This window comes from Rana temporaria, chromosome 3, assembly GCF_905171775.1.
Source record: "Rana temporaria chromosome 3, aRanTem1.1, whole genome shotgun sequence".
In the NCBI taxonomy this organism is placed as follows: Eukaryota; Metazoa; Chordata; class Amphibia; order Anura; family Ranidae; genus Rana; species Rana temporaria.
Window position 1 is genome coordinate 455,967,904 of NC_053491.1, and position 26,733 is coordinate 455,994,636.

The 26,733-nt window shown below is 44.7% G+C and overlaps 1 protein-coding gene across 5 annotated transcripts in view; it reads left to right on the top strand.

The window, feature by feature from the left end:
- LOC120933462 (mucin-2-like) overlaps positions 1 to 25,850 on the top strand; it is a 43,812-nt gene extending 17,962 nt beyond the window's left edge. For all 5 annotated transcript variants that reach the window (XM_040346688.1, XM_040346693.1, XM_040346691.1 and 2 more), the window contains 9 exons: positions 301 to 422; positions 3,765 to 3,823; positions 8,200 to 8,396; positions 13,905 to 13,964; positions 14,052 to 14,217; positions 14,715 to 14,879; positions 19,420 to 19,520; positions 21,292 to 21,368; positions 25,166 to 25,850. In XM_040346688.1, coding sequence (XP_040202622.1) covers positions 301 to 422; positions 3,765 to 3,823; positions 8,200 to 8,396; positions 13,905 to 13,964; positions 14,052 to 14,217; positions 14,715 to 14,879; positions 19,420 to 19,520; positions 21,292 to 21,368; positions 25,166 to 25,201 — 983 coding nt within the window. In that variant the 3' untranslated portion in view covers positions 25,202 to 25,850. The remainder of the gene's footprint in view (positions 1 to 300; positions 423 to 3,764; positions 3,824 to 8,199; positions 8,397 to 13,904; positions 13,965 to 14,051; positions 14,218 to 14,714; positions 14,880 to 19,419; positions 19,521 to 21,291; positions 21,369 to 25,165) is intronic.
- The last annotated feature ends 883 nt before the right edge of the window (positions 25,851 to 26,733 follow it).

Here is a 26,733-nt window from a genome sequence, read left to right on the forward strand (position 1 = left end):
GCATTTTTAGTGACTATCTGTGTTGAGCAATTTTTTTTGGCAACCCTAACCTGGTAGAAAATCTTTATGTGACCTGCATAGTTTACATAGTTGCCGTTTCATAGCATAAGCATCTTTTAGCTCTACTAAGCTAACGTCAATGCCTGCATATGTAATAAATCAAATATGGCTCCTGCAGTGTACATTTTTAATTACAAATTATACATAGAGAGCACTTTTAAACATACCTATATATATATATCTATGGGTATGTTTGGACATGTATGTATATTGTAAACCCAATGTTTATCTTTCCTATAGGCACAACAGTTACAGCAACAGTATCGGTGGAAATGAAAATCACTAACCGAGTTTATCTGCCTGAGTACCAGGATCGCACATCTACTGAATATAAACAGTTTGAGGGTGAATTTAAAAAAGAGGTGAGATTTTATTTATATTTAATACCTCATTAGATTTATTTGCGAAAGGCAATTTAAAGAGCAATTATATATATTATAGTATAATTATGGTAGATGTCCCTCTTCAGCTGTGTGGAACAGTCAGAACAATAAAATGAGTTGGTCTCTGTATGGTCTTATTGTTCACTGAAATGTTGCAAATTGGTTTGCGGAATATTTCCACCGTTTTCTATATGTTACTACCATCACTGGATTTTTCGCATTGGTTCTAAATGTTCTCTGTAAATCTCCTCTTTTTTTTAATGCAAATATATCTACATATTTTGGAGGTATTTTTTGCTAAGGGAATAATGCTGTTATTCAGTAGCCAATGGTATTTAATGACTGTTTCCCATATGTGTCCAAAGTTTCTATGCTGTAAGTGCACTCCCAGCACAGTGACTGTTAGCACTGTTATAGACGATTCCCGGTATCTATTAATAATCAGGAGCCATCAGGATCGTCTCCCTGTCATATGAACACTGTGGCAGCCAATCACAGTGATTACATGATCAGGTAGTGCTTCCTGCCCCCCTGGTATGAAGGCCATTTGGAAGGGAAACTGGGGCTTGACAGGTATAGGCTTAAACAGCCCTCAAAATTTCCACTAGCCTACTAGCATTTGGCGAGTGGATTTAAGCTGGGGGCGAGTGATGACAGGGCTGCATGACCAATCTCCCTCCAATCTGTGCCTACACTTAGAGTCCCGATGAGATTGGCGGCGAAGAGGAAAGGTGCATGCCCGGGAAAAGTAGTCTGGTGAGCCGGGCACAGGCAGAGCAGTACACAGGTGCTCTACTTACAATTCTCATTAAGCCATGGGACCCAACAGTATGACCTCTCTGATTGCAAAAATTACCACTCCGGTGCAGCGCTCACTGAAAGTTGCCTTGACATGAGAGCGGCAGCCTTCTAGTTTGTGCAGTTTTCTTCTCCTTGTGCTCTATGTAAGGGTCCAACAGTTTAGCCTGAGCACTGTGAACAGACTGGTCTCAATGTGTGCTGTGCGCTGTCAGTGTGCGCTGTGCTATGGTGTCAATGGCTGTGCAGTTGTGTGTATCTCAGCGCTGGATTGTACTCCCTCCCGCTGTGCTGCAGCTCCTCTCCTCTCTGCCAGCCTGAATAAAAGGGGGAAGTAGGGACATGCAAGCGTGGAGCCGCACACACAGACTCCTGATGATGAGATGAATGGGAGAGAGAGAGAGGATGGATGGGAGTTGCAGAGGAGATAGCAAGAGAATGGGGAAGAGACCCAGTTCTAGTGCCCTGTCCCTCTGGTCTGCCCCCAGTGCCCTGTCCCTCTGGTCTGCCCCCAGTGCCGTGTCCCATTTTGTTAAAGTTGTTGTTGGTAATATTTAATTTTGTAACTTGATTCTGCATAAAACATTGTCATTCCATGAGATAATCTACGAGGGCGTGTTTACGGGTGCAATTAGGCGCAGGGCAGTGTATGAATTAGGTGGGGCAACTGGTGGCGAGTAACTCTTGAGGCCTGGCTAGTAGTTCAGGACTTGAAATTTTGAGCCCTGGGCTAAAATAACATTAACTGACTGTTACATACCTGTATGCAGACCCTGAGATGACAAGTTCCTGTCTGAGCACCCCTGGATCTTGAGACAGGTACTGCAGGGGTGAAGGGAAGGCACGAGTGCCAGGGTGTAGACACTGAGCAGGAACTTGGAAGTGCTGGCATCTGATAAGCACAGGTACAGCTGGGGATGCACCAAGTTCAGTTGATGGGGGAGTCAGGTCACGCACCTGGTTAAGTGACAACCAAATGGACTGACACCAGGACATAAGCAGATTTAGAGTCAGGAACAGGCAGAAGTCAGCAACAATCAGGCAGCAAAGTATAGAGTCACTATACATATGTGTGGTCAGTAGTCCCGGCTGGAGTCAGTAGCAAAGGCAGACAGCAAACATGAGCAGGCAAGGGTAATCCAAGAGCAAAATCATACAGTTACAGGATTATGTATATCGGGATTGGATCATAGGAACAAGGCTGAACACCATACAGCCCTGGTGCCCAACCTGCAGTCTGAGGGCCGCATGAGGCCATTCAGGGTATGATGCGCGACCTTCAGACCTTAGCAGTCTGTAGTGGGAACACTGAGGCCTCGTACACACGACCGGATCTGTCCGTTGGGATTTATCCGCGGATCAGTTCCAGCAGATAGATCCGGTCGTGTGTACGGCCTAGCGGACATTTTTCGGCGGACATTTTTCCAGCCAACGGTTTTCAAGCGGATAAAAATTTCTTAGCATGCTAAGTAATCTATTTGCTGGAAACCTGTGCGTTGGACTGATCCGGTCGTCTGTACAGACTCACCGGATAAGTCCAAGTGATCCCCATCCCTCGCATGCGTCGAAGTGATTCGACGCATGCGTGGAAGTATTTACCTTCCAGGGTCGCTCACGTCGCCGCGTCATCGTCACGGCGACGGCGCGGCCACGTCACCGCATATTTTTTCCGCAGGGATTTTGATCGGATGGTGTGTACAGCCATCAGATCAAAATCCGGCGAACCGTTTCCAGCGGATATCCTCTCGTGTGTACAGGGCCTGATAGGGTAATAGCATTGATCCCTACTAGCCTCATGTAACATCATGCCATATGCCCTTCTTTTATAATAAGGGGACGGGCTTATCCAATAGCCCTTAACACAAACTCTAACCTTTAAATAATTAAATGGTTCCTATTGGTTAAGCATGTTGCTTAATGTTACGATTGATCATTAAATGTTGCTTAATGTAACAATTGATCATTAAATGTTGCTTAATGTTACCATAAATCAAAGATGTTGCCATAGACGCAGGCATATGCAATTAGCGGACCTCCAGCTGTTACAAAACTACAAGTCCCATCATGCCTCTGCCTCCTGGTGTCAGAGTCTTGCTATGCCTCATGGATTTGATAGTTCTTCAACAGCTGGAGGTCCGCTAATTGCATATCCCTGCCATAGAGCATTAAAAGTTTCATATTGGTCCATAAATGTTGCCTTTGTTAACTGAATGATTCTCTTTGGTCACTGAATGTTCTAATTGGCCATAGGTTGGTTACCAAATGTTTCCATTGATAGCTAAATGTTTACTTCTTCTTTAAATATTCCCAATGGAATTAAATTTAAAATGATAAATTAAGCCCTATCCTCCATATTTAATTCATGCAAAGAGACAAACGTTGTGAGTCAGAAAACAGCTTTCATTTGAGGTTGCTAAGGATGGCTGTAATTCAATTGGTTACTGCTCAGAATCACAGAATCATATAACTTCAATGTTGTATACATATAAAGATTTTACCATTTCTCTCTGTTTCCCTTTATAGATGGACCCCCATTATGAGAACATTGAAGGGTATAGCGGAGTAAAGATTATAAATATAAGGTGAGGGTTACCACAAATTATCTATCTAGATGCTCTTAGAAAGTGACATAGTATTATACTCATAAAAATGGTACAAGGGTAGTTTTGAGCATAAATAAACGGTTGGTTCCACCCTGATCAGAATTTTATAGGCACCAGACAAGGACAGGCTCGGGAAGGGAAGCTGACTGATGGTCTGATGTGCCTACACACCATCGGTTAAATAACCGATCCTGTCAGAACGCGGTGACGTAAAACACATGACGTGCTGAAAAAAATGAAGTTCAACGCTTCCAAGCATGCGTCGACTTGATTCTGAGCATGCGCGGCCCCTTGACCGATGTCTTTGCATACTAACGATCGGTTTTGACCCATCGGTCAGGCGTCCATCGGTTCAATTTTAAAGCAAGTTCTCTTTTTTTGACCAAAGGATAACTGACCGATGGGGCCCACACACGATCGGTTTGGACCGATGAAACGGACCTTCAGTCCGTTTTCATCGGTTTTGACCGATCGTGTGTATGCGGCCTCACACCGAACATTTGTTGTCGGAAATTCCAATCGTGTGTACGGGGCATAAGGGTTCCTTAAGCAATGAGCAATTTCTGCCTCTCAGATAACTAAACACTAAGGACAGTAATATTTTTAGCTATCTTTAAGGGGGGAGTCTTCCCACTGACCACAGGCAGGGCCGGCCCTATGATGGGACCGGGTGGTACCATGGGTACCAGGCAGCACTTTTAGGGGGCAGCATACTGATGCCTGCCAGCCCGTTCCGCCAGCTCCGCTACCCAAATAAAATTGATGTCCTTTTTTCCCCACAAATAGAGCTTTCTATTGGTGATATTTGATCACCTCTGCGGTTTTTATTTTTTGTGCTATAAATATATATATTTTTTAATTTTTTGCTATAATAAATATCCCCAAAATTTTGAAAAATAAACATTTTTCTTCAGTTTAGGCCAATATGTATTCTTCTACATATTTTTGGTACCAAAAAAAAAAAACACAATTAGCGTACATTGTGGCCTCCGGCAATTCACAGGCCCCTTTATACTCCTGGATACATGTATAGAGCCCATGGCAGGTCCTTTTATACGCCTATATGCATGTATAGAGCCATGACAGGCCCTCGTTATACTCCTTTATACATGTATAGAGCCATGACAGGTCCTCTTTATAGTCCTATATACATTTATAGAGCCATGACAGGTCCTCTTGATATTCCTTTACATGTAAAGAGTAATGACAGGTCCTCTATATACATGTATAGAGCCATGACGGGTCCCCTTTAGTTATCATGATATAAAATAATGAATGTGGAGGACTTTTGGTTGGCGTGATTTTTTTTCTGGGGGGGGGGCAGCATTTCATTCTTGGTCCCAGGCAGCACAATGTCTTGGGCCGGCACTGACCACAGGTGTAAGGCACATTCTTCCCACTAACTATTAAGCTAATGTGCATTGAACTGTAGATACTGTATAGTAATTATTATCAGGGGTTCCTTTAGACTGGAAAGTTATTGCAAAGGTTCTTCCAAAGGTTAAAAAAGTTGAGAATGGCTGATTGCCAGTTGCCACCAATTGGCAGCAGAAATTTTTGTGCTAAGAGTGCATTCACTGTGCGTTCACAGCACAAAGACTAAGACGTCAATGACAGCTCTTGGTCATTACTAATGATTGGGAGTTGGCAGGAACGGCTCCCAAACAAGTGACCACTTTGACAGCCAGTCACAGAGGCAACATGATTAGGCAAGCCTTCCCATCCCTCGGGTGTAAAAGCCCCAATGTAGGAACACGTGGCTGATTGGCCATTTAGGCTTGAAGCTTAGTCACACGGTGGGGGGAACTTTTAACGTTTTCCCCTACTTACTGTATCTATTACCCCTTGTGGTGGAGGGTCACCTTGTGGCCAACAGGTTAGCAGGAGCTACAAAGAAATTTCAAGTACCGTATTTATTGGGGTATCGCGCGCTCCCGCGTATAGCGCGCACCCCTAAAGTTGCAGCGGATTCCTGTGGAAAAAAGTTTTTTTGAACTTACAGTTTTGGTGTCTTGCGCGGCGTCCATCGGCGGCCTCGTCTGGTCCGGCGTCCGTCTGCGGCTTCGGGTGTCCTCTTCGTCGGGTCCGGCGTCCTTCTGCGGTGTCCTCGCGTCCTCCCCGCTCGTTTCCCGCGCCGAATTTGAATACTGAGCCGACATATACAGAGCACAGTACACTCGTGTATTGTCGGGCAGGCTCGGCAACTCTCGCGCTGACGTCCTGTACTTCCAGGACGTGAGCGCGGAAGGAGCCGAGACTGCCTGACTATACCCGAGTGTACTGCGCTCGGTATATGTGGGCGCAGTATTCAAACTCGGCGCGGGAAAGCGGGTATCGGCGTATACCGCGCACCCAAGATTTTGCCCAGGGCAAAAAAGTGCGCAGTATACGCCGATAAATACGGTAAATACAAAAACAGGAGGAGTTACCATGAGCAATGTGCAAGCAGGCTATTTACTATCTATAGGTAGAATATATACAGTCAGGTCCATAAATAATGGGAAATCTACACAATTCTAATCTTTTTGGCTCTATACACCACCACAATAGACAATTACCAGAAGCATACTGCGAAAGCAACGAAAGAGTTTTTTAAAGGAAAAAAATTGAATGTTATGCAATGGTCAAGTCAATCACCTGACCTGAATCCGATTGAGCATGCATTTCACTTGCTGAAGACAAAACTGAAGGGAAAATGCCCCAAGAACAAGCAGGAACTGAAGCCAGTTGCAGTAGAGGCCTGGCAGAGCATCACCAGGGATGAAACCAGACGTCTGGTGATGTCTATGCGTTCCAGACTTCAGGCTGTAATTAAAGTATTAAACAGTGAACGTTTGATTTATGATTGTTAATCTGTCCCATGACTTTTGGTACCTTAAAAAGTGGTAGGCACATATACAAACTGTTGTAATCCCTACACCGTTCACCTGATTTGGATGTAAATACCCTCAAATTAAATCTGAAAGTCTGAAGTTAAAGCACATCTTATTCATTTAATTTCAAATCCATTGTGGTGGTGTATAGAGCCAAAAAGATTAGAATTGTGTCGATGTCCCAATATTTATGGACCTGACTGTATCCTTTATTGCCAATCCATAGCATTTAAAATGTTTGATGCTGAAAGTAAAAAAATAAAAAAAAAGTTTTGTGTTCAAGCAAATCATGAAACATTAAGCCCAGGTTCACACTGGGTACGATTTGCTTCAATTTGAGATGCGATTTCACATGTGAAATCGCATCTCAAATCGGCGGCATTTGCCGGCAATTGTCGGCAATGACACCGTCCTAATCGGTGCGACGCCGCATCTGCGGCGCTGCACCGATTTCAAAAAGTAGTTCCTGTACTACTTTTTGCGATTTCGGGCCGCGATTTACATTGACATTTGTGCAGAAACCTGCACAGATGTCTCTTAAATCACGGCCAAAATCGGGACTGGCAGCGGGAGTGAAATTGTGCGAGTTCAGCTGAACTCGCACGGCTTCACTCCCGCAGCCCAGTGTGAACCAGGGCTAAAGGACAATTCTGGGCTCCCCTCCTTCTGACATCCCCCCAACAGTCTCCTATTGGTGCTGATTTATTAAAGTCAAATAGACCATTCACTTTGTAAGGGAAGTTGCACCAGGGTTTAGTGATTGTGGCAAAGTTGTACTTTGCAAAAAATACCCACTTATGTACAGGGAAAATAAATAAATAAAAAAACAGCACGTGGTTGGATGATGGCAGTCAGTAGAGCTTTGCCTCATTCATTAAGCTCTGGGGAAAATTCCCTTGCAAAGTCATCAGCCTATTTGCCCTATATGAAGAAACCTCCACTGCAGGGCTGGACTGGGACAAAAATTCGGCCCTGGACTTCATCCAGACCGGCCCACTTTAATTCAATAAAATGCTGCCCCCACCCCCCCAAAAAATCACGCCCACCAAAAGGCCCCTACATCCATTATTATATATCATGAGAGGGTGAGAGAGAGGGGTATGAGAGAGAGAGAGGGAGGGTTGAGGGAAAGGGGGTGAGTGTAAGAAAAAGAGAGTGAGTGTAAAAGAGAGGGGGTGAGTGTAGGACCCTTTTTTACACTGAGGCGTTTTTTAGGCGCTTTTGGGCGCCTGTAAAGCAACTGAAAAATGCTTCCGCTGCAGTCCCAGAGTGAAAGCATGAGTGCTTTCACACTGGAGCGCTGCCAGGGCGTTAAAAAAAAAGTCCTCCAAGCAGCATCTCTGTTTTAAAAAACGGCCCACTGAGCCATCGGCCCACCGGGAAACTCCCTGTAGTCCCTATGGCCAGTCCATCCCTGCTCCACTGCATTCAGAATAATATAAATACAGATTTTATCAAATGCTCTATGTGTTTCTCTGTTAGGCCTGGAAGTGGCTCAGCTAGGAAAAGAAGAAGTGCTGATGTGTCTGCTAGGAGTGTCGATATGTTTGTGAATCATAATGTCACTATGGAGATACCATTACAGGAAAACGTGAACGTGGCCGAGGCAAAATATGAAGAAGCATTGAAGATAGTAAACGATCAATTAGAGATGCTAAAAAATTGCACAAATGAAGACTGTAAGTATTTCTATCTGTGAGTGAAATAAGTCAATCTTTTCAGACAATGACTCTTGCACAGGGAAGTCTTTTAATTCCACAGCATTTCTACAGAGTCCATCATTGCCCAGGTTACTGTTGTAATTCAAGGCAAAAAATTTTATGAGCATTTGATCTTGGAATACCGTATTTTCCGGCGTGTAAGACGACTTTCTAACCCCTAAAAATATTCTTAAAAGTCGGGGGTCGTCTTATACGCCGGTAACCTAACCTTACCTTATCCCAGAATAGCAGCTGTACGATTTTTCAAAAGCCGCGCCTCCTACGTCTTCTGTTCCGTGATAGGCGGAAACACTCAGCTTCCCAGGAGGCACTGTGTTCAGTCTCCGCCTATCACGGAGGCCCTCTCGTCCTGTGTTTAGTGTCCGCCTATCACGGAGGCCCTCTCATCCTCGGACGAGAGGGCCTCCGTGATAGACGAACACTGAACACAGTGCCTCCTGGGAAGCTGAGTGTTTCTGCCTATCACGGAACAGAAGACGTAGAAGGCGCGGCTTTTGAAAAATCGTACGGCCGCGATTCTGCATGTCTTGGGATAAGGTAAGGGCACAGTCTGGCATGTAATGGGGCACAGTCTGGCATGTAATGGGGCACAGTCTGGCATGTACTGGGGCACAGTCTGGCATGTACTGGGGCACAGTCTGGCATGTAATAGGGCCCATCTGGCATGTAATGGGGCACAGTCTGGCATGTAATGGGGCACAGTAATGGGGCACAGTCTGGCATGTAATGGGGCACAGTCTGGCATGTAATGGGGCACAGTCTGGCATGTAATGGGGCATTGTCTGGCATGTAATGGGGCATTATCTGTCATGTAATGGGGCACAGTCTGGCATGTAATGGGGCACAGTCTGGCATGTAGTGACACAGTCTGGCATGTAATGGTGGCATCGTGAGGCGAGGCATTACTAGTAGGAAGGGGGTAGTCTTATACGGCGAGTATATCCCAAAACCAACATTTTGGCTGGAAAATTAGGGGGTCGTCTTATACGCCTAGTCGTCTTATACGCCGGCAAATACGGTATTTATTTGCGATGTACAAGCCCAGAGAAATGCCCAGAGTTCATGTAGCTTCCAAGGCCTCCACTCTATGCTAAAACTGTTGCATACGCTGAAAAAAGCATGAACTTCAAAAACTCCAAATGGGAAATTCACAATAAAAAAGATCTTTCATTAACTTTAGTTCAATATTATTTTATTAGTTTATATAGGTATTACAGGGATTTACCCTATACAAAACAGGTATCTATATGGAGACCATCTACATATACTTTCAGGATACAGTATATATTCTTACATATCTTCAGTACATATCTTCCCTATCCAAAAAAAAAAAAGGGTGCTCCACTTTAGCTTATAGAACCAATCGGATGTTATTCCAAGTAAGAAGGAATAGAAAGAAAAAAAAGGAAAGAGGGGGGAAGTTATGAAAACATTAACAATTATATTTACTCTAACGTAGCTAAACAATGGTAGAATTTCCCTTAACCCAATTTGGAAACTCAGATGACTGTCGAAACTTGGACCAAACGGACCACGTATGAGAGAACTGTTCTTCTCTTCCCATTTCCCGCGCCAACAGACCTTCTAAATCTCTAATAAAGTCCATTTCCAATTGCCCATTCCCCCAGGGAGGGTACTGTCGTTGATTTCCAGTGTCGTGGGATGACTGCTCAAGCTGCAGCGAGGAAGTGTCTAAGCACGTCCTACTCTGCTTTCCTTAAAGATCCTGGGATCATAGTTAAGAGAGCCACTCTGGGTGATGCGTGGATAGTTGTATCCACTAGTTTTCCATATAAATCAAAGATATGTTTCCAAAACCTTCTCACCGGGGGACAGTCCCATCATATATGGATCATATTTCCCTTTGAATCATGACAACGCCAACAGATATCAGATATATCCTGGTTAAATTGATGGAGGGTAAAGGGGCACCTGTACCATCTACTCACCAATTTACATGCCTTCTCTTGAGTTCTTGTAGCTATTGACATTGTATGAGTCCAAAATGAAGCTTTTTTGCCAATCCGATGTAGTTAAAGGAGGTAGTTTTCCCATTTCCGTGTACACGGGGGAAGATCTGAATGGGTTGATAACAAAAGAATAGAGTATAATGCAGAAACCGAGTGTGATATTGGCTCCCTTTGCAAGAGCAAAAATTCAAAGGCAGTTGGTTTAGCATAAATATCTTGTTTTGATGGAATAGATCGTATATAACATAAAGCTTGATGCCTCTGTAGCCACTGTGCAGGATTATAAGAGAGCATCGTAGATGAAGAGGCTACCGTTAATAATGGATCCGACTGAAGGACTTGAGCAATTCTTCTTGTTCCTACCAAGGGCCAAACACAGTTGAGTGTAAGGCTGGTAGAAAATCTGGTGTTCCAAAGAAGGGGGTTTTATTAACTTTAAGTAGAATCAATGTCAGTTTTTTTTGCCACCTATTTTCCATTGAGGAGATTTCACTTCACTTCCTGTTCCATATGTAAGGGACCTGGATTGGACAGCAGTTCCAAGCTGGCACAGGTCCCACCCCACTTCTTCTTCAGATAGGATATACATATACCTGTCTTTTGGCATGACTGTTCCATATTGTGTCACTGATACGCCTAGCCCTTCCTATAGCACTCACATACTCTTGGCCAAAGGCCTGTTTCCTTGAATAAAGAATTTGTACACACAAAGTGCTATTCAATGCTCTACTTTACAAAATTCTTGGCAGAACACCTGTACATCATCTCACTTCACATTAGCCTCATCGTGGAGCACTTCAGTTCTATAAGAACTATAGAGTCCAGACATCTTCCCTAGTAACTCTCATGAGTCCCCCAGCAGTGGGTTCCCACACAAGGTGTCTCTCTAGGCCAGGCCGAGGTTATGACTCGAAGCTACAGACCAGCATGATATTCTGTAGTTCATGGGTAGTTGATTTCTGCTCCTTCTCCCTTGTGAGTCCCTCTACTTCGTCCCTCTTCTCACACTTTCTCTCAGTCCTGTCCCTTAGCATAATAGTAAAGTGCGGATATTGTGTCTGGATCAAATTTGTGCAGCCTGGGGTGAAATAGGCTCTGTGGACATTCTTAAATTGGATAAGCCTGTCCCGTAAGGAGACCAGGTGTCGAAAAGGGTGACCCCAAATATAATTCCAGTCTTCACTGTCCTAGTACGGGATGTCCCACAGCCACCGCTGCCTGAGGGCAGAAAGGTCAGGGAGGGAGGCCAAGCGGAGGTGGCTGTATAACACAGAGGTGTGTTTTAGAAAACATTTCATGGTTGAGACAGCAAGTGCGTATACTTGCCTCAATTGCATACCCTTTCTATAGTGGGAGATACTGGTGCATGGTATGTAAGCCTCAAGTGTGCAGAGCACAGCATTTTTGTGGCCATCTAAAAAAAAGGGGGGGGAGGCGCCTCTCTAAGTGTAGTATTAAAACAGTAACATTTATTGCACAAGATTAAAAACACTTACAAGATATAAGTGGGAGTCATGCTCATCATAAGCAAGTAGTCTTGGCAGTTCCACTGCATCCCACAGGCTCCTCGCATGATCTGGGTAGCTGGGAAAGGTTTTGGTGTGATGTTGTGCTGAATAGCTGTACATTCAGGAAATCTAGGTGGTAGTCAGCTCCATGCTTTCCTCTTCCAACCAGAAGAGGAAATTATGTCACCAGCAAGGGGCGGGAGGAAGGAGTCAAGACTGTCTCTGTGGAATGAAAGGCTGTGCGCTCGGAGCTCACAGCTCCTTCTACTGGCCTTTGTGGCCATCTTCCTTGGTAGTTGGCCCAGTCCCATCTCTTCGTACTCTTTCATTCTGGTACAGATCACAGATCTACCTTGTGTTGGTCAGGGGTGACCTGTTACCATGCTCCCTTCAGCCTCAGGTCCACCCACAGCAATTAATAAAAGGCACAAGTCCCACCCACTAACATCACCAGGGGAGTGGCATCTCTAAAGGGGCACTACACCTGCTAACACATAGCCAAAGAAGGGGGTGAGGGGAAATCCCTCCAAAGTGAGGGGATCCCTTTATGTCACCAGAACTAGTGACCTCTTTGGAAGAGTTTTTTTTCCATTCCTGTTCTGGTGACAACACAATATTTGGCATTTTTCTTTACATTCACTCATACTGATAACGGTAAACAGGAGAGAGGGTGAATCTCCCCAACAGAGGCACAGACAGAAAAAAAATCTGACAGGGGTTCTAATTCCTCTCCACACTATACAATAATGAAGAAACATTTTTCTTTAGTTTCACTTTAAAATTACGCTAAACTCTGGTTTAAACCTAGGGTTAACCCTATCCCTAAGTATGTATTCTTCACTCAAATAAGGATTCTATTATTCTTAGCCTCCTCCAAATCTCCAAATTCATTTTTTTTATTGCTGCTGTGATCTACCTGCTAGAGGATGGCTTGGACCAATGTAACTATGTATATACCATACCTGTGGGATCCTTCTAGAGGCTGGAAATCACTGAAGTAGACACTGCTACTCCAGAGCCCAGCTGTATTCTGAACACCGGAGGTAGGTCATTTAGCACAGGTACCTTTAGGAGAATGCTTTACATTTTCTCAATGATTGCAAAGCAACCTCTGATTGGATGAAGTGGAGAAGCAGGTGATGACATCAGACTCTCTACTTTGTCCAATCAAAGAATGCCTTGCATTCACTGAAAAAATGCAAAGCATTCTCTGAATGTCGCTCATGCTTAGTGGCTGATCTCCTATGTTCAGAATGCAGCAGGGCAGCCACTCGGCTTGGGATCCAAAAATCAAGTGGAGATCACAGTAATAACAGTGTCTACTTCAGTGATTTCCAGCTTCCATAGGGATCCCACAGGTATGGCAAATGCATAGTTGTCTTGGTCCAAGCTAGACTACTGTAACTAGGTAAAAAAAAAAATGCCATAGTTGGAATTCTTCAAAATTAGACAGGGGTGTCAAATTATGATGGTCCCGACTCCCGGAGCCTACACCTTTAAAAACAGAGGTGGTTTCCTTACTTTTTTTGTCACAGAATATCTTTATGTCATAAGTAATGTATGGAAGGGCACTAGAAGCAAGTAAAAATATGTCAAATAAATGTCTAAATTCCTAGTAGACTATGTCAGAATTCGGAGATACTATCTGGGGGCACTCTGAAATAATTTAAATGTTACAATTCAAACGTATTATCTTAGAGGACTATTTGATTTTTTCCTTAGTTTTCTCAGGAATTATCCATCATTTTGACATATTATCTCATCATAATTCTTATGTTTCTTTTCTCAGAGGACTTTAAGACATCATCTAAAAATTATAAGACTTTTTTTCTATACCTGGCTGCAGTGCTCTTCCATACAGATGGACTGGTCTTGTGATTTCAAAATGGAAACCACATAAGAAAAATGCTGCCTTATAATATGTTAAATAGCCACAAGAGGTTGCAGTTGTGCTTTTATTTACTATCTTTCCTTATTTTACCTTATAGCTGGATTCTGTATCTCTGAAGATTTTAACATCACAGAAGGAAAACTCCAAACTCTCGATGGTAAGATATTCCATCAGGTCAATTTAAGTTTGCCACTGTATATGTTTTCTACATCAGTAGTAGACTGAGTATACCTTGTCTTTACAGAGCTCTGCATGGACATAGTTCCCCTTGATTTCAAAGAATTTTATAGTCCGTACTTCTCCCCTGATGGACTGACCTGCATATCGGACTGTGATTCTTTATCTAAGAAATACATAGACTGTGGCCCAGGCACTTGTAAAATCGAGAATAAAACTGGTCGTGCGTGCTTGTAAGTATTTATTTGAAAGCACTTCAAGGTTGTGCTCTTTTTGTTGGGGGGGGGGGGGGTATAAATTATCCAAAGGAGTAGGATTGGCACAACCATGGTCATTATTCTATCTGGAGAATAGGAGTTATATAGCTAGGAATTCCATACTATGACCAGTGTCTGGGGGGCTCCCCTACCTGAGAGGAGGAGCCTGTGCAGAGCAGCAGTGATGTAGTGGTGAGGTTCATTGTCTGCACCAGTGGCATTGCTAGGGGGATCCAAGGGTGCAGTTTTCCCCAGGTACTGGCACATTGGGGGTGCACCTTACAACTGTCAGACATGAAGAAGTGGCACTGTAGTGCTAGTATCTTGGATCCCGCTGAAGAAGATGATGAGGGGTGCCCACATCATGGATTGGGGGGGGGGCACAGCTTGGCATCTTCGCCCTGGGCATTTGATGGCCTTGTCCTACCACTGTTCCTGGTTTAATCACATTGGCCTATTTTGTCTTTGCACAGCTGTCCTCAGACAGAGATCTACCTCTATATGTACTCTGACTGTAAAGGGCCCATACTGAAGGCTGGTGTGTACGGAGGAGTTGGAGCTGCCATCGCTGTCCTGTTCCTTGTCATAATCATTGTGGCTTATTTCTTGTTCAGACGTGGTAAAGACAAAAAACTACTGTGAGTACTGTGTTTTGTTTTTGCTCTTTTGCTGTATCTTAATAGGCAAAAATGTTTTTTAGATATAATAGATAAGGTTTAAACTCTATCAGGTTATTTTTTTTCTGCCTGTGTCCCACGAAGACACAACTGGAAATGTGTAAGTCTAAAGTGAAGGGAATGCCCATTTTAGAGACTTGTCAAAGGAACATCTGTTCCATTCAGAAGATTTTCCCTCACCTCTAGCTCTGATGACAACCAGGGCCGTATTTAAGGCAGGGCAAAAGGGGCAGCTTGTTGTGGGGCCCAACGCAGCTGCCTCATACTTTGCTGTGTCCTGATATCTCAGTGTGAAGTGCTGCTACTAATGCTGCCCAGCTCTGCCCTATTGTTGTGTACAGATGACTCACCTGCAGACCCTGTGTTTACATGTAAGTAACCGTCATTCATCTGTAAATAACTGGGGAGCATTTAAATGTAAATAGCGGCGCTGGCGACATTCATATGTAAATAAAGGCGGCATTCATATGTATATCATGCCCCTCTGAGGTGAAGAGATTATGTGCTGTAACCTCTAGCAACCAATCAGTGAGCAGTATTGCTGTACAGTAATCTCTAGCAACCAATCAACAAGAAGAAATCATGTGCTGTAACCTCTAGCAACTAATTAGTGAGACGTAATGTGTGCTGTAACCTCTAGCAACCAGTCAGTAAGTGGTAATGATATGCTGTAACCTCTGGCAACCAATCACAATCACTGCCTGATCTTATACAGTAAACTGATTTTAAGTCTAACTGATATTTATTGTATGTCTCAGAGCAGGTGGAGAGCAAAATTGCACAGGGGGGGGGGGGGCGGGGCGGGGGCCAAGAAAATGTTTGCCCAGGGTTCAATCAACATTAAAGACGGCCCTGATGACAACTCTAACATTTTGGATTTCCCACCACTTTCTGTCTTTGTCCAAGGATAAGCTACTTGTTTTTACTGCCCCTGGGCCTCCTGTGTCAAAGAACCCTTAGTGTCAATAGTCACCAGGACAAAAAAAGGAATGAATAACCAGGATTTAAAATCCCTACCCTACATGTATTTTACCTAAAACTGAATTCCAGGTATGGCTATTCTTTCATAGTTACATTGGTCCGGATAGGACTAATGTACGTTTGTATTTACTATGTCTAGCCGATCCCCATGGAAGCTGGAAATCACTGTAGTAGTAGGCACTGCACCACTATTACGGTGATTGTCACTGGCAGCTGCAATGCTGCTTAGTGAACACAGGAGGTTGTTCGTTCAACGGCATGGGCCATACTTAGAGAACTCTTTACATTTTTTAAAATGAATGATTGGATGAGTTGGAGATTGTGGCATCACCGCCCTGTCTCCTCACCTCTTCCAAACAAAAAATGCTTTTCATTTTCTGAATGGCACCCATGTTGAGTCTGTCCTGTCCTCTAAGCAGCAGAGCAACCACTGGGCACGGGGATACAAAACCCAGTGGCAACCACTGTAGTACCGCTGTCTACAACAGTGATTTCCAGCTCCACAGGGATTGGCCAGGTATGTGGGGTTGCCACTGCATCCCTTTAACCACTTCCCGACGGCCGTACGGCTTTATACGGCCACAGGGTGGTTGTAATTCTCTGACTCGCCGTGTTTTTACAGCCTCCGCTCCTCCTGGCCACTGGGGGGCGCGCGCGCCCGCCGCATCACTGAGATGCCGATGCGCGTGCCTGGCGGCCGCGAAGTCCACCAGGCATCCGCGATCGGCAGTTGCAGAGACAAGGACGTGGATCTGTGTGAAACACACAGATCCACGTCCTGTCAGGGAGAGAGGAGACCGATCTGTGTCCCTTGTACATAGGGACACAGATCGGTCACCTCCCCCAGTCAGTCCCCTCCCCCACAGTTAGTAACACTAGGCAGGGTACACATTTAACCCCTCCCTCACCCCCTAGTGTTAACCCCTTCAATGCCAGTCACATTTATACAGTAATTAGTGCATATTTATAGCACTGATCGCAGTATAAATGTGAATGGTGCCAAAAATGTGTCAAAAGTGTCCGATGTGTTCGCCATAATGTCGCAGTCCCAATAAAAATCGCAGATCGCCGCCATTACTAGTAAAAAAAAAAAATAATAATAATAATAATTGTGTCCCCTATTTTGTAGGCGCTATAACTTTTGCGCAAACCAGTCACTTATTGCGATTTTTTAAAAAATTTAGCTATTTATTATAGCAACAAGTAAAAAATATTATTTATTTTTTTTCAAAATTGTCGCTCTATTTTTGTTTATAGCGCAAAAAATAAAAACCGCAGAGGTGATCAAATACCACCAAAAGAAAGCTCTATTTGTGGGAAAAAAAGGACGTCAATTTTGTTTGGGAGCCAGGTCGCACGACCGCGCAATTGTCAGTTAAAGTGAAGCAGTGCCAAATCGCAAAAAGTCCTCTGGGCAGGAAGGGGATTTAAGTGCCCAGTAAGGAAGTGGTTAAAACCGAACACATATTATTTACACAGGTTCTGTGGCTGATTGAGGTTGTCATTAAACTCACTTGGTGCCTTATCTACATTAAATTGGCCTAAGAACCTGTGTAATTATTATGTGTTCGAATTGAAAGGCATGAGGTGGCAACCCTACAGGTATGGCACATGCATGGTTACATTGATCCCAGTTTAACAAATGTAATTATGCAAATGATGCAAAAATAACTATATCTGGAATTTAGCTAAAGCAAAACTTTTGTTGCGGAAGAACAGTCAACAACTCAGTAGCCCCCTTATTAATTTTAGCTGCCATTTAAAGAGTTATGCCTCGTACACACATATGGGTTTGCCGGCGGACTTTTTACTGCCGGGAAACCGAGGGGAAAGCCGAGAACCGGCTCGGCAGCTTTTTCCCCCTACACACACTCGGTTTTCCTGGCAGGAAAACTGCCGTGATAGCTTTGACCAGGAAACCCTGGCCGTGTGTATGCTCCACCGCTGTGTTTCCCGACAGGAAAACTGCCAGGAAAAAGACCGCCGGGAATCGTGGCAGGAAAAAAGAGAACATGTTCTAATTTTTCACGCCGGGAAAACTACCATGGAGCATACACGGGACCAGTTTTCCCAACCAAAAGCTGTCACGGCAGTTTTCCAGATGGGAAAACCGGTCGTCTAGATGAGGCAGAACAATACAAAGCTAACTAAAGGAAGGTGTTTGTGTAATAGAAGACACTATGGGCCAGATTCACAGAAAAAGTACGCCGGAGTATCTGCTGATATTCCGGCGTACTTTCAACTTTTCTGCGTCGTATCTTGATTTGGAATTCTCAAACCAAGATACGACAGCTTTGGCATCGATCTGACAGGCGTACAGCTTCGTACGCCTTCGGATCGTAGGTGTAATTCTTCGGCGCCCGCTGGGTGGAGTTCTAGTTGTTTTCCGCGTCGGGCATGCAAATTAGCTGTTTACGGCGATCCACGAAGGTACGCGCGTTCGTCGCATTCTCTTACGTCGTCGCTAGTCGGCTTTTCCTGTCGCAAAGTTACGGCTGCTATTTAGGTGGTGTAAAATTAGACAGCCATGTTAAAGTTTAATTAAAAGTTTAATTTTTAATTTTTTTTTGGGTAAGACGTCCGGGAATACGAAAGGACGTAATGCACGTCGCCGTTCAAAAAACACGTTGGGGCGCCGTAATTTCGCGCAAAGCACGGCGGGAAATTTCCAAACGAAGCATGCGCAGAACGTTCGGCGCGGGAACGCGCCTAATTTAAATGATACACACCCCATTTGAATTAGGCGGGCTTACGCCGGACGGATTTACGCTACGCCGCCGCAAGTTTACAGGCAAGTGCTTTGTGAATCAAGCACTTGCGCTTAAAACTTGCGGCGGTGTAACGTAAATGGGATACGTTACGCCGCAGCGCAAGTACCTGAATCTGGCCCTAAATACTTACCTTTTTTCCGCCATTACCACTAAATGCTAAACCCATCCTGAGAAATCCCATGCTAAAGTCGGCAGGTAAACCAAAACTTCTGTAAGTGTCCATCTCCTGGTCCTTGCAACTTCCCCATCATAAGAGACAGTAGTACTGTTGAGGTCAGCAGGAGGTACCAGTGATAGCTTAAAGGGGTTGTAAAGGTGCAATTTTTTTTTTCCTAAATAGCTTCCTTTACCTTAGTGCAGTCCTCCTTCACTTACCTCATCCTTCCATTTTGCATTTAAATGTCCTTATTTCTTCTGAGAAATCCTCACTTCCTGTTCTTCTGTCTGTAACTCCACACAGTAATGCAAGGCTTTCTCCCTGGTGTGGAGTGTCATGCTCACCCCCTCCCTTGGACTACAGGAGAGTCAGGACGCCCACTAACACACAGCTCCTTTCTCTATCTGCAACGTAGAGAGCGTCCTGACTCTCCTGTAAGAAAACTCTCCTGTTAAAAAACACACGGTTTGGAAAAAAATCTATTTTTTTGCATTTTTATTATACCATCATGATACTTGCCCAGCTTTAAGGTGTTGTATGCAGTTTTCTGTTAAACAGTTTCCACAACTTTTCAAATATTTTGTGTTACCAGAGAACCTTTTGGTAAAGAGCAAGAAGATAGCTGGTTTGAAGAAAATGACAGCCAGTGGCATGTAGATCGCGGGATCACCAACCTGTCTGAAACAGATGGAGGTAGGTAGTTGCAAACGAATTCTCTTCTTTCTGTATTACCCTGCAGGAGGAGGACAGACTCATAGCTCCCTTCTGTCTGTATCACCCTGCAGGAGGAGGACAGACTCATAGCGCCCTTCTGTCTGTATCACCCTGCAGGAGGGGGACAGACTCATATCCCCTTCTGTCTGTATCACCCTGCAGGAGGAGGACAGACTCATATCCCCTTCTGTCTGTATCACCCTGCAGGAGGAGGACAGACTCATAGCCCCCTTCTGTTTGTATCATAGCTCCCTTCTGCCTGTATCATCCTGCAGGAGGAGGACAGACTCATAGCTCCCTTCTGTCTGTATCATCCTGCAGGAGGAGGACAGACTCATAGCTCCCTTCTGTATGTATCACCCTGCAGGAGGAGGACAGACTCATAGCTCCCTTCTGTCTGTATCACCCTGCAGGAGGAGGACAGACTCATAGCTCCCTTCTGTATGTATCACCCTGCAGGGGGAGGACAGACTCATAGCTCCCTTCTGTCTGTATCATCCTGCAGGAGGAGGACAGACTCATAGCTCCCTTCTGTCTGTATCACCCTGCAGGAGGAGGACAGACTCATAGCTCCCTTCTGTCTATATCACCCTGCAGGAGGAGGACAGACTCATAGCTCCCTTCTGTCTGTATCACCCTGCAGGAGGAGGACAGACTCATAGCTCCCTTCTGTCTGTATCATCCTGCAGGAGGAGGACAGACTCATAGCTCCCTTCTGTATGTATCACCCTGCAGGAGGAGGACAGACTCATAGCTCCCTTCTGTCTGTATCACCCTGCAGGAGGAGGACAGACTCATAGCTCCCTTCTGTATGTATCACCCTGCAGGGGGAGGACAGACTCATAGCTCCCTTCTGTCTGTATCATCCTGCAGGAGGAGGACAGACTCATAGCTCCCTTCTGTCTGTATCACCCTGCAGGAGGAGGACAGACTCATAGCTCCCTTCTGTCTATATCACCCTGCAGGAGGAGGACAGACTCATAGCTCCCTTCTGTCTGTATCACCCTGCAGGAGGAGGACAGACTCATAGCTCCCTTCTGTCTGTATCACCCTGCAGGAGGAGGACAGACTCATAGCTCCTTCTGTCTGTATCACCCTGCAGGAGGAGGACAGACTCATAGCTCCCTTCTGTCTGTATTACCCTGCAGGAGGAGGACAGACTCATAGCTTACTTCTGTCTGTATCACCCTGCAGGAGGAGGACAGACTCATAGCTCCCTTCTGTCTGTATCACCCTGCAGGAGGAGGACAGACTCATAGCCCCCTTCTGTCTGTATCACCCTGCAGGAGGAGGACAGACTCATAGCTCCCTTCTGTCTGTATCACCCTGCAGGAGGAGGACAGACTCATAGCTCCCTTCTGTATGTATCACACCGCAGGAGGAGGACAGACTCATAGCTCCCTTCTGTCTGTATCACCCTGCAGGAGGAGGACAGACTCATAGCTCCTTCTGTCTGTATCACCCCACAGGAGGAGGACAGACTCATAGCACCATTCTGTCTGTATCACCCTGCAGGAGGAGGACAGACTCATAGTTGCCTTCTGTCTGTATCACCCTGCAGGAGGAGGACAGACTCCCTTTTTATTTCATATCATCTGCCAATCCTGTTGTCATCTTGGACAGAATTTGAGCGAACATCTTCCCTCTAGGTACACAAACTTACACTAAAAAGCATTTCATCCTGACTCACTCTATCTATCATTATTTTTAGATGAATAATCAGTTCTGTGTCACTTTTTTTCACTTACAGACTCATCCCATTATAGCTACTCATCTTCAAGGGAGAGGTTTAAACCAGTCCTGGAGAATATAAACACAACGGCCGAGGTAATTACCAGTTTCATAGCTAGTTGTAGACTTCTTCTTTCCAGACAGACATTTGGATATGAGCTGGTGATGTGCTGGTGACGCTATTGCTCTTAACCAGTAGCCATGACTTCTTTAATGATCTTAGGGAAGTGGCCTTTTCATTGGAGGACCCAATCTAACTGACTTCCCCATCTACTTACCTAAAACAATCATCTAGCAGAGTCTACAAACTGTATTCAATGGCAGAGATAGATATGTGTTCACAGAACCACAAGGTCTGCTGAAACACTGACTGTGATAGGCTTTTGTATTTGGAAGAGGGTCCAGTTAATCTGAGGTCTAAGTTAACGCATATATATCTGATGGGAAGAGCGATAGGCATAGCTCTCATATGAAGGGTTGAAGTCAGGACTGTATGCAGGGCAGTAAAGTTCCTCCACCTCAAACTCACTCATCCATGTCTTTATGGACCTTGCTTGGTGCCCTGGTGTGCAGTCATGTTGGAACAGGAAGGGGCCGTCCCCAAACTGTTCCCACAAAGTTGAGAGCATGAAATTGTCCAAAATTTCTTGGTATGCCGACGCCTTAAGAGTTCCCTTCACTGGAACTAAGGGGCCAAGCCCAACCCCTGAGAAACAACCCCACACCATAATCTCCCCTCCACTAAATGATTTGGACCAGTACACAAGGCAAGGTCTATAAAGACATGGATGAGCAAATTTGGGGTGGAGGAACTTGACTGACCTCAACCCGATAGAACACCTTTGGGATGAATTAGGCCTCGTACACACGATAGGTTAACCAGAGGACAACGGTCTGATGGACCGTTTTCATCAGTCAAAACCAATCGTGTGTAGGCCCTATAGGTTATTTAACCATAGGTTAAAAAAAGCCAACTTGCTTTAAAATTAACCTATGGATTGCTAACCGATAGGTCAAAACCGATCGTTAGTAGGCACGACCATCGGTTAAAAATCCACGCATGCTCAGAATCAAGTCGACGCATGCTTGGAAGCATTGAACTTCGTTTTTTTCAGCACGTCGTCGTGTTTTACGTCACCGCGTTCTGACACAATCGTTTTTTTAACTGATGGTGTGTAGGCGTGACGGACCATCAGTCAGCTTCATCGGTTAACCTATGACAACGGTCCTTCAGACCGTTCTCATCGGATGGACTGATCGTGTGTACGAGGCTTTAGAGTGGAGACTGCGAGCCAGGCCTTCTTGTCCAACATCAGTGCCTGATCTCACAAATGTGCTTCTGGAAGAATGGTCAAACATTCCCATAGACACCCTCCTAGATCTTGTGGACAGCCTACCAAGAGGAGTTAAAGCTGCTATAGCTGCAAAGGGTGGCCAACTCAATATTGAACTAAGACTTGGATGCCTTTAAAGTTCATGTGCTGTAAATGCAAGCGTCCCAATACTTTTGGTAATATAATGCAGTACATGGGTGCACACTTGCAAAATCGTGTGTTTTTTTTTTTTTTAAGAGGTCTTTCAGCTGCTATGCAGGCACAGTGTAGAACATTGGGATCTCTATGACCTCTTGGTTTCAGCTCGTCTAGCTGTACAGCTCAGAGTTTTTAGTCTTTTCACACCTCACTCCTAATGTATCACTATGCTTTGATATTTGCAGAAGGGACACAGGCCATCTCCGCATGAAACAGTGTGGCTCCTTCAAGTCCTGCCCCATGCTCTCCATTCTCCTTTTTTGACAGCTGAATTGAGTAAAATGAGCAGCAAGTGGCTGATAATAGAGCAGAGACAGGATTGGGTGGGGATAGAACTGCCTTTTTACATTGTGGGTTCTTGGCAAAAAAAAAAAAAAAACTATGTAATTCCTATAAAGAAAATCCTGTGAGGAATGGTTACATCACTTCCTCAAGATGGTAGCACCCCTTCCTCACCTCCCACTAATGTTGATGAACAGACTCGATAAGGTAGCTTAAGATATATTTATAATTCAAGAAGTAGCCCAGATTAGCAAGTTTGTAGTTACAATTTTTAGCTTGGAATTTCAGTGTATTTGGGTTTAAATATAAATACTTTGGGTCGGATTCAGATACATTGGCGCATATTTCTGCCGGCGTAGCGCATCTCATATGCGCTATGCCGACGTAACACAGAGAGGCAAGCAGAGTATTCACAAAGCACTTGCTCCCAACGTTGCGCAAGCGTAACGTAAATTCTTCAGCGTAAGCCGGCCTAATTCAAAGTAGGTGGAAGCGGGCGTGATCCATTTAAATGAACCGTGACCCCATGCAAATGATGGACGTGGACGCTTCCCAATGCGCATGCTCAGAATCACGTCGGAACGAACGCCTAAGATACGTCCAATCACTGCCTACGACGTGAACGTAACCTATGCCCAGCCCTATTCACGTACTACTACGTAAACGACGCAAAACACAACGGCTGTTCCCTGGTCCATACCTTAACATGACTTACACCTGCTTTATGAGGCTTAACTTAACGCCGGACGTACGACTTACGTAAACCGCGTATATTCATGCGCCGGGCGCAAGTACGTTCGTGAATCGTCGTATCTCACTCATTTGTATATTCGAATCGTAAATCAATGAGAGCGCCCCTTGCGGCCAGCGTAAATATGCGCCCACCATACGACGGCGTAGGAAACTTACGTCGGTCGTAGGAAGCCTATTTTCAGGCATATCTAGTTCTATGGTTCACATTGACACTTACGTGGCGTATCTGTAGATACGTCGGCGTAAGTGCTACGAGAATCCGGGCCTTTTTTTCTGCTTTAACTTTTAATTATTCTGCAACTCTTCTGAAGGGTTGAAGTTCTTCATGTTGGTGATGCATACCTCATTGTAGCCCATACTGGATATTTAAGCCCAACCACTTCACCAAATGCCATGGTAGCCATTTGGCTATTTTTTTTGGGGGGGGGGGGGTACTCTGTTTTGACAGGTACCTACTCCCACTTCTGGCTCAGATTGCTATGACGATCTAAGTCGACAGTTTGGCCACCCTCCTTCCCCTGCAGCCTTCTGGAACATATCACAGGTCCCAGAAGACTACGGGACGATTCACAAGGCGAAGCGCGACTCGCACATGTGCAGTAGGAAACAGGGTTAAAATAAAAATACTTTGGTTCTGCTTTAACTTTTTATTATTCTGCAACTCTTCTGAAGGGCTGAAGTTCTTTGTGTTGGTGATGCATACCTCATTGTAGCCCGTACTGGAGTTTTAGGCCCAACCAATTCACCTAATGCCATGGTAGCCAATCACAAAGGAGCTATTTTAAAGTGAGGGCAAGCTCTGCTTGTTTGTACCCCCCCTCCCCCCCGTCACATTTGTAAAACATTTTTGGGGGGGGGGTACTTTGTTTTGACAGGTACCTACTCCCACTTCTGGCTCGATCTAAATTGACAGTTTGGCCACCCTCCTTCCCCTGCAGCCTTCTGGGACACATCACAGGTCCCAGAAAATTACAGGACAATTCACAAGGCGCAGCGTGACTCGCACGTGTGCAGTAGGAAACAGGCTGTAAAGCTGCAAGGCTTCACTTCCTATTTCCCTTACTACAGATGCCGAAGTCTGCACCAGAAGCCGATTGAAGAATTGACTCGGGTGAGGACATTGCTGGATCCCTGGACAGGTAAGTGTCCATATATAAAAAGTCAGCAGCTACAGTTTTTTTGGGGGGGGAAGCCTGGGGCTCCTCTTTAACCTTATTTGTGTTGATGTTAACACCCACTCCATTAGTCTAGGCTCCCTTTTACTAGAGGTTCAAAGGGCCTTTATTGCTACTATCCAACATTAAGTCATTCTCCTCTCCTCTTTAGATCAAGATACAGAGACCGGAGATCTCCAGGTTGTGATCTGACTTCATGGACAGTGCAGAGATGGGGGTCACAATCACAGAAACCTTACACAGAAAAGTGTGATTGGCCAACTACAATCTGATCGTCAACAGTGTTCTTCAAAAAGCAAACCTGCCAATGGCCATTCTTCTTCACCAACAGATTAAATACTTAACTTCAATGGTTTCATGTAAAGATGATGATGACAAAGTAGCCAATAAGAACAAAAGTTTCCATCCAAAGCTCCATTTTCAGTATATAAACGCAAATCTGATTAAATGGTCTACTCTTAATTTTTCCCTATTGCCCGTATCTTACACCATCCTATCTTCCCCATTTTAAGTCACTTTATCCCATGTGATCGGGTAAATGGAATAGGCATTTATTTATCAAACATTTATTCACGATTATCAAAGCACGTGTTTGATTTGCTCTGTATGTGTATATATATATATATATATATATATATATATATATAAATATTGTGTGTGTATATATATATATATATAGGTATGTTGGTTGTATCTGTTAGGAAATATATTGTGTAACAATGTATTTTGACAGTGTTCAAAAGCCTATATTTTGATTAAGCAAGTAATAGGATGTGGCCAGTGTAAAGCCTCGTACACATGACCGAGAAACTCGACGGGCGAAACACATCGTTTTGCTCGTCAAGTTCCTTGTTAGGCTGTCGAGGATCTCGGCGAGCCAAATTTCTCCATTCCGTCGAGGAAAAAGAAGACATGCTCTCTTTTTGGCTCGACGGGATCCTCGACAGTTTCCTTGTCGAAAAATGTACACACGACCAGTTTCCTCAGCAAAAAAAAAAAAACAGCAAGTTTCTTGCTGGTTTTTGCCGAGAAACTCGGTCGTGTGTACGAGGCTTTACTTTCTCTTCCTGAACAAATGTCATTCACACCTCCCCATGTGAAGAGGTTTATCTGGCATTTTCCCAGAGAATCTAGGAAATGACATGTAGATGCTAAGGGCTAGATCCACAAAGAAATTACGTCGGCGTATCTATCGATACGCCGCGTAATTTCAAAATTCCCGCGTTGTATCTTTGTTTTAAATCCTCAAAACAAGATACGACGGCTTCTGGGTTAGATCTGACAGGTGTACATCTTCGTACGCCTTCGGATCTAAGATGCAATACTTCGGCGCCCGCTGGGTGGCGTTTTCCGTGTCGGGTATGCAAATTAGCGATTTACGACGATCCACAAACGTACGTGCGGACGTCGCATTTTCTAACGTCGTCTGTAGTCGGCTTTTTCCGGCGTATAGGTAAAGCTGGTATTTTGCGGCGTATAGCTACACTTGCCATGTTAAGTATGGCCGTCGTTCCCGCGTCGGAATTTGAATTTTTTTTTTTGCGTAAGTCGTCCGTGAATAGGGATGGACGTAACTCACGTCTAAGTTAAAAAAATTACGTCCTAGCGATGTCATTTAGCGCAATGCACGTCGGGAAATTTCAGGACGACGCATGCACATTTCATTCGGCGCGGGGACGCGCTTCATTTAAATGAAACCCGCCCCCAACCCGCCCAATT